General features: G+C 44.9%; 1 protein-coding gene across 3 annotated transcripts in view; it reads left to right on the top strand.

Annotated features, from left to right (window-relative positions):
- The first annotated feature begins 3,217 nt into the window (after window positions 1–3,217).
- Window positions 3,218–8,734, top strand: part of PIN4 (peptidylprolyl cis/trans isomerase, NIMA-interacting 4) — a 16,544-nt gene continuing 11,027 nt past the window's right edge. The window contains exons 1-2 of one of the 3 annotated variants that reach the window (XM_017885491.1): window positions 3,218–3,363; window positions 7,653–7,726. In XM_017885491.1, the coding sequence (XP_017740980.1) occupies window positions 3,219–3,363; window positions 7,653–7,726 (219 nt within the window). In that variant the 5' untranslated portion in view covers window position 3,218. Of the gene's footprint in view, window positions 3,464–7,652; window positions 7,727–8,734 lie in introns of all 3 variants that reach the window. The other 2 variants (XM_017885494.1, XM_017885493.1) reach the window with 2 other exon arrangements.

Here is an 8,734-nt window from a genome sequence, read left to right as displayed (position 1 = left end):
ACGAGTTGATGGGTGCAGCAAACCAACATGGCACATGTATACCCATGTAGCAAACCAGGACGTTGTGCACATGTACCCTAGAACTTGAAGTATAATAAAAAAAAAAAAAAGAAAGAAAATTATTTGGCCACTGACTAGACTCCCGGAGATACATCAGTCTTATCAGCAATATATTTAATATCAATACCTATGTCCATTTGCCACGATAAGTAGTTACTTTTATAGGTGGTTGATCTCATCCACTATGTACTGATTTTTTTCCTGTCTTCATTTTCCAAACATGACCTTTTCCTGCCCTTGTTCCCAGAGTCTGGGGCCCAGAGTTCCCTATGCAATGACCATCTATGAATGGGATCAACTAGATCTCTGTGTTTTGCTGCTTCAAGCTTTCCCCTGCAGAATAAGCTCCGCTGGGATCTCAGATAGTATAGAAACTGTAGTTCTTTGGCTGTGAAGCAGGTTAGGTGGGGTAGTATGTGAGTCTGGGCCCAGGTCTGTGAACCTCTGTCCTGGGAAGAGGGCTGCCAGCTTCTCTTCCTGATTTTCCTCAAGTAATGCATAGAAGAATGAACCTGATGAGATAATTAGTAGAAAATACAACTGGCAGCCATTGCTGGCTGAGTCGCAGTGCACACTCCAGCAGATGTTACCATGGTTTCAAGGCTGAATTTTTCTCCTCTTTGCTCCCCCTGCCCTCTCTCTTCAGTTAATTTGTCACTCTGCTCCACAGACTCCTCCACAGTCTGCCTCTGTAGACTGGTGCAGACTTAACCCTGAATAGAAGCTGGCTTTTCTATGATTTGCTTTTCAAATTATGTTCATTGTCTTTTTCTCTGGAATAAAAAATGTCAAGTGATAGAATATAATATACACTGAAGAAAATGAAAGTTAAACTCACATTTCAGAACTAATACTTAAAATTGTATCATAATACCTGACCCATCTTTTTGTAATGTATACTGCATAGTTGAGATCTGTCTTAAAGTGCTTTTGACCTTGAAACCTCCAGCAGGCCTATGCCCATTCTTTTCCCCTTGGAGCTGTTGGCCTTCAGGCTTGCTTGAAAAATTCAGCCATGGCCGGGCGCGGTGGCTCAAGCCTGTAATCCCAGCACTTCGGGAGGCCGAGACGGGTGGATCACGAGGTCAGGAGATCGAGACCATCCTGGTCTACACGGTGAAACCCCGTCTCTACTAAAATACAAAAAACTAGCCGGGCGAGATGGCGGGCGCCTGTAGTCCCAGCTACTCGGGAGGCTGAGGCAGGAGAATGGCGTAAACCCGGGAGGCGGAGTTTGCAGTGCCGCTGCACTCCAGCCGGGGGGACAGAGCGGGACTCCGTTTAAAAAAAAAAAAAAAAAAGAAAAAAGAAAAATTCAGCCATGGACACAGGCTTGCTTATTATCATTGTTGTTGTTATTATCTGCTGGAATGCACAGAACTCTCACAGTGTTCCAGGCACTAAGCACTTGCCAGGCACATCAGCCATTGACAGACATTGGCTGTTCATTGGGATCTGAACTCTAGTTTGCTTCATTCCTACTTCACAACTGCCATAGCCAGTGGTCACAGGAAAGTCTCTTCCCAATGAAAAATCAAAAGTAAAGGTTCCTCTTGGGCCTCTTGGCCATAGATAACCTGATGAACACAAGGTTACACTGTCATCGTCAACCCCAACCCCGACTCCCCGACCCTCCATCTCGCAGCCGAACTTGGAAAATTAGTACAGGGGCAGGATCCACCTCAGAAGTGGCAGAGCAATGATCCCCTCACCACTAGATGTGTCCTCTGCAGTTGATCACTCCCAATCCGAAACAAGGAGTGCCCAAAATGTGTCCAGAATTTATAGCAGCCAAACATAAGGGGGCTCCATGTTATGTCTTGAGTAGGGGATGAGCACAATCTCAGAAATATCTGAGTCCCTGGTATGATCATGAAGCATCTCCAGGTCCAGCAAGGCTGCATCCGAAAACTAAACTCTGAGCTGGAAGACCTCTATATTCTGGCTGGCAGTGGCAAGTTAGGACAGCTCTCTCATGGAGTGGAGAAAATGCCCTGACATATCATATACAAATTATTGATGGTGGGAGGGATTGTAAGGGGAGAAAAAGTGTGTGGGCACACATTCAAAAATCATTTATCTTAGGCAAACACTATTAATATGAGAAAGCCATCATTTTATGTGCTTTACAGATATGAACTTGTTTAATTCTCTTAACACCTGATAGGATAATAGTAGGTACTATTATCATCGACTCCATTTTACAGATGATGAAACTGAGCCAAAGAGAGGTGAAGTAACTTCCTCAAGGTCATGGAGCTAGTAGACAGATTTGGAGCAGGGATTTGAAACTGGGCAATCTGGCTCCAGAATCCATGCTTTTACTACATTATGCTGCACCATTATGGAAATTTTGGAAAATACACAGAAACAAACACGATGACCTGTATGTACTAGCACCACTGGCCACATCTTGCTGTATAGCTTTCCTCTCCTTTATATTCATATACCATACAGTACATTACATATACTTCTTTTACAAGGAATCATATTCTTTATCTTGGTCTTAAAAACATTTCCCCTATCTGTTCAAAACCGTTATTTTGAATGTTGTATATATATTTTTGTGTGGCTAAAACATTATTTAAGCAGTACCCGACTGAGGAGCACTTAAGACTGCTTCCAATGTTTCTCCATGACTGAGTTCTGCAAGAGGCAAAAGGGTAACAGGCTTTTTAAAAAACTACCTTTTGAACCCAATTAGCTACAACTGCAGAATAAAATTAACAAACGAAAAACTGCCAGGGAGGGCAACCCTATGTGTAGGAGGAGACAGCAGAAGTTGGCCGCCACCACTGTTCTCCCTGCTTCCTTTTGTCTGGCGGCCCCGCGGGATTGGCCAGAGCTGGCGCCGAGGGACTGCAGAGGCCCCCGCGGCTCCTACTGCGCAAGCGTGAAAAAAGCTGGGCGGTTTCGGAGGTAGAGCGTGGGGAGTGGGGATCTGGTGCAAATTACGGTGCGTGAAAGAAGTCACAAAAAGCGCAGAGGCGGGGCTTCCCGCCCTAATCCGGCCTTTGTCTCCGCCCCTCTACCTTTGTTTCGGCCCGAAGCGTCTTATTGGTCAGACATCTTCAGCCCCATTGGTCCAAGAGCCAAAGGACGGGGTCTGCCCCGAGCTGTGCCTGCTTCCGGAGCCTCAATAAGAACGGTCAATTGAGATGCGGCTTTCAGGCATTTGTTTAGGACATGCCCATGGGGGGGTTGTAAGGGGGCTTGAACGGCAACTGGAGCAGTTCAGAGTTCAACAACAAGCTTCCAAGATGCCGCCCAAAGGAAAAAGTGGTTCTGGAAAAGCGGGGAAAGGTAGAGCGGCCAGAGCGATCAAGGAGAATGGGGGCGGGTGAGGAGCGAAGGGAGGGAACAGACAGTCCATCTCCGGAGTCCGGGACGAATGCAGCAGGTAGCCAGTGGCCGCATCGATTCCATCTGTAGAAATACATTGGGCTACGGTTCAGGGAGCGCCCTGATGGGTAATGGAATCTGGTGGGGATAGTTCCTCGGAGGCGATGACTTTAGGGCTGCTATTTCGAGGGGTTATTAGAGCTCTAAAATTGGGTCTTATCAAAAGCCAGTAATAAGAAGTACACATTGATTATGGTCCTTAAAGTTCACTTTAATGCTTACAGAATGACATGCCCACCATCGGGGAAGGAATCATTCATCCATTGAACAGAAATGTGTCAGGCACAGTGCTAAGCGCTGAGGATATAAAAATAAGACAGAGGGCTGGGTGCGGTGGTTCACACCTATAATCCCAGCACTTTGGGAGGCCGAGGGAGGGTGGGTCACGAGGTCAGAAGTTCGAGATCAACCTGGCCAACATGGCGAAACCCCGTCTCTACTAAAAATACAAAAATTCGCCAGGCATGGTGGTGCACGCCTGTAATCCCAGCTACTCGGGAGGCTGAGGCAGGGGAATCGCTTAAACCCGGGAGGCAGAGGTTGCAATTGAACCGAGATCGCACCACTGCACTCCAGCCTGGGCGACAGTGCGAGCTTCTGTCTCAAAATATATATATATATATATATTTTGGCCTTAAGGAGCTCCCGAAGATAAAGGCTTAGTGATCATAAAGCACTGTACTAAATGTAGTGTTGAGGGATGTGTATGGGATATAATAGAAATTGAGGGAAGTGCTTCATTTAGCTGGGGAACAGGGCTTCCTGGAGACGAATTAGGCAGAGGTCAAGATGAGCATTGAGGGTAGGTTAAAGCATTCCTAACTTGGGGTCCAGCAGCAAAAGCACTGAGGTGAGAAACAGCATGATGTGTGCAGTGTAGTGTTGCTGGAGCAAAAACTCAAGGCAGAATGGCAAGTGGTGAGAATGAAAACAGAAACAGAAACCAGATCATGGAGAGTGCTATATGTGGTGCTAAGAAGGACTGTTAAGGATCAGAAAGACCTGTAAGGAGATTGTTGTGGTAGTCTTGGTGAGAGATGATGGTGGACTGACCTAAGGGAGTGGCTGTGGAAACTGAGAAAAGAGAAAAGATTCTGTAAATATTAGGATGTGAAATAGTCAAGACTTGGTGATTTATTGGGTTGGGGAGGGGTGGTGAGGGAGGATCAACGATCATTCTGTTTTCTGGATTGGATTTCTAACCTGTTGCAGGTCCTGCAGGCTAACATCAAGGATACATGAGGAGCAGGGATGAGACTGATGAATTCACTTTCAGATAGATTGGCTTTGAGGTGTCTGTGGGACATCTCAGTGGAGATGTAGTCAGGAAGTGGTTGAATATTTGAGTCTGAAGTTTGAAGGAGAGGTCTAGACTGCACATGTAAGTTTTAGGAGTCATTAACTTATAGATGGTAGTTGAGCCCATTAGAGTGTATGCAGTTATCCATGGTGAGTTTATAGAATTAAAAGAGCAGAGAGCAGAGGATGTGATCTAGGACAGGCAGAGAAAGGCAGATAGAGGGAGTGCAGAATGGTGGCCAGAGGCAGGAGAGACCAGATTGTTTTAAAGAGAGAGGGTATAGTCTATCAAGCACAGCAGATTTGGAAATTAGAGGTGGTCTTGGGTAAAAGTGGTTTCAGTGAAACAAAAGCCAGATTGCAGTGACTATAGAGCTGACTGGGAAGTGGTAATTTGGACTTCTTGGAAAGTTTTAATTGAAAAGCATGGAAATGGGATGGTAGATAGAAGAGGACAGAGGATTAAGAGAAAGTTTTATTTTCTTTGCTTCTTTGGAATGGGGAAACTTGGGAGTGAAGCTGAAGGATCCAGTAAAGTAAAAGAGGTAAAGGTACAGAGGAGTGAGATTTAGGAGAAAATGGAATCCAGGACCTAGGGGGAGCAGGGACACCTTATGCTTGAGGTCATAGGAAAGGAGATGGAGGGGCAGGGACTCAGCAGGCATCTTGAGGAGAGTGATAAAGGTCTGGAATATTGTAATGGGAGATGGAATGAAACAAAAGTAAAAGAAGTGCCCTCAGGGCTAGGAGACTGACTAAGATCAAAGGCCATGAATTTGTAGACTACATAATATTCACAGTCTGATTTACGTAGTACCATGCAACTGGCATAGTATAGGATTGAAAAGAGCTAGGTGCAGCCTTAAGCCGTGGTTGAGGTTTTGTTAGGCAGTTATGATAGGAGGATAGCAACACAAGGGAATTACAAGGGCCAGTGGGAATGCAGTTCAGATGAACGAGCATGGGGTCCAGAGTGGGAAGGTGAAAAGAGGTCTGGTGGTCTAGGTGAATGTAGCAGGACAAAGGGACTGGGGTCGAGGGGGAGGTTCTGTGAAGTCAAAGAGCCAGTATTGTGGGAATGAGACATGAGAAAGCTGGAAGGACAGGAGGTTATAGCCAGAGACTGAACTAGTTCTGAGTGGCACAGTTCTATTGTGTGCCCCCGGGGCAGGTAGCTTGGAGTAGAGAGCATGACATTCGGGAAAGAGACCTAGAACTGTGAGATTCCTCAAGATAGATGGTGAGGTCACTCAAGGTAATGGCAGGAGTGAGGGTGGAGAGGAAGCCCAAAGCTGTTGCCAGAGTCCTTAGGAAATCCAAGGCAGTGAGGTGGCAGTCAGAAGATGACAGCATCCAGTGGAGAAGAGGATGGGATAACTGGAAGGCATCATCATTCAAGAGCGGATCTACAGCAAACCCAGTTAGGAGTTTGATTTAATAACACTCCTTTGGCAGTAACATTTTCTTAGGGTTTTGGTAGTCAGTATTTGGAGATTTCAGTTTAATCAAACATTTATTAAAACACCTTTTGTGTGCCAGGCATTGTGCTAGGCTTGGAGATACTAAGACAAGCAAGATGGAGACTCCTGCTTCAAACTTTTCAATGGCTCCCTATTACGTCTAGGATAAATCCCAAGCTCCTTAATGGGGCCAAAAGGCCTCAATGACCTGACCCTCAGCTACCTCCGTCAGGCAGGCTCATCTGAGTGCACTCCCACCTCAGATTTGGCTTCATCCATACAATTTCTTACACATACCATGTCGTTTCCCCCATTCTGGAGTGTCTCCTCATCCTTTCTATGGCTAACCAGCTCCTACTCATCCAGGAAACCTTCCTGGCTGGCTCCAGGGTCCCTCTGTGCCTCCACAGCCCCCTGTCCATAACCATCTCTGCATCTCCTGCATTTTCCTGAAATGATCTGTCTTCCTCACTAGAATATGAGTTTTCTGAAGGAAAGTACATGGCTTGTTCATCTTTGTACTCCCAGTGCCTGGAACTCAGTAGTTGTTTAGGAAATGTTTATTGAACTGAACCCTTAATTCAACTGTAATTATTAGGAACATCAGCCTCTAGCAGTATGTAGGCTGCCATTGACACAGAAGTTACCATAGTAGTAAAATGACATACTAGTAAAATGTAAGATGCTGCTAATGGTTCTAGGAAGACATCAATAGGCAATGTAGTAGACTCTAGAAATTTGGACATGAATGTATTCTTTAGCCAAAATGGGTAGTGGGAAATTTGATCTTTTTAAAAAATATATTCTTGGAGATTTTACTTACTGGAATTGTGATGCTTGAACACATAGTTGTGGTACTTGGTAGAACTCTTACAAGAACTTAAGAGTCTGCCCTCAGAAGGCAGGGTGTTAAATTGCATGCAGAGAATCTGGGCCAGGCTTCCGGAGCTTTCATTTACCTATTAGCACACTCATTTGTGTATCCATTTTCTGTGAAGGGTTTATATAGGGCACAGATTTCCTGTTTGAAGAAAGATGAGTCAGATTAATTTAGCTTGATGTTGTAAAGCAAGCTTGTCCAACCCATGGCCCACAGGCTGCATACGGCCCAGGACGACTTTGAATGCAGCCCAACACAAATTCGGAAACTTTCTTAAAACATTATGAGATTTTTTTGTGATTTTTTTTTGTTGTTTGTTTTTAGCTCGTCAGCTGTCATTAGTGTTAGTGTATTTTGTGTGGCCCAAGATAATTCTTCCATTGTGGCCCAGGGAAGCCAAAAGATTGGATACCCTTGTTGTAAAGTGTCTGGCCGAGTTCCCTTTTGAAGTGTGGCGTTATGATGGAAGTATCCACTCCCGTTGTGTGTTGGACCTGTCCGTAAACATGGAGGTGCAGTTTAAATGAGTACCTGTCATCTCTTCTCTAAAGGGGGAGCAGCCTCTGGGAGTGACAGTGCTGACAAGAAGGCTCAAGGTCCCAAAGGTGGTGGCAATGCAGTAAAGGTGAGTTACTAGTTCCTTTTTTTCCATGTTAAATATAAATTCCATTTATGTGTTAGTACACATAAAAGACGGAGTGCTTAACTCATTCTACCAGGCCAGCCTAACACTGGTATAAAATCAAAATAACACAAAATTGGAGCTGGGTGCAGTGGTTCACACCTGTAATCCCAGCACTTTGGGAGGCCAAGGCAGGAGGATCACTTGAGCCCAGGAGATCGAGACCAGCCTGGGCAACATAGCAAGACCCTGTAACTGAAAAAAAAAAAAATTGGCCAGATGTGGTGGTGCACACCTGTGGCCCTAGCTACTCAGGAGGCTAAGGTAGGAGGATTCCTTGAGCCCGGGAATTCGAGGCTGCAGTGAGCCATGATTGTGCCACTGCACTTATCCTGTGCAACAGAGCGAGACCCTGTCTCAAAAAAAAAATAAATAAATAAATAAAAAGTAAGAGATGATCCTTGTTATCACAGGCTACTTGGGAGCAGTTCGGTAAAGATATATATTTGCTTGCTGTATGATAAGCTTAGCAGTAGAACTGTATCATATAAATGCAGCCATACATGTGTAGCCTAAAACAGAGAGATCATGTAAATGGTGTGGGCTGTTCTGCCCACTCTTCTCTTCAATGAACTTATGCCCCAGAGAGAGAGAGAGAGAGAAAGAGAAGAGACATGCACCTGCTTTTCTGTAGTTGCCCTGAATTCTTGTATGGGCATCCAATCATGTGAAGTGGGGTTCTGGTATCCAAAGATAAGTTTTCATAAAACATAGCCCCTAAATACAACCCAGTTACTTCAACTGATGCTCAACTAAAGAAGTGGTCATTGTTACAGAGTAGAGTGTGTCTGGCTATGTCTGGGCTTAAATGAGAGCTGACATGCTGGTCTCCCATATGACATCTTCATAAAGGGATATTCTAGGGTAATTTTGGCTATATGCTTTTATAAGCATCTAACCTAAGAGACTGTTGCACTGCATATGGCTTTAGCTACTTTTTTTTTTTTTTTT

The sequence above is a fragment of the Rhinopithecus bieti genome, unplaced genomic scaffold (assembly GCF_001698545.2).
Source record: "Rhinopithecus bieti isolate Rb0 unplaced genomic scaffold, ASM169854v2 scaffold_15339, whole genome shotgun sequence".
In the NCBI taxonomy this organism is placed as follows: Eukaryota; Metazoa; Chordata; class Mammalia; order Primates; family Cercopithecidae; genus Rhinopithecus; species Rhinopithecus bieti.
The sequence above is the reverse complement of the archived record's forward strand: the minus strand, read 5'-3'. Positions and strand labels throughout refer to the sequence as shown.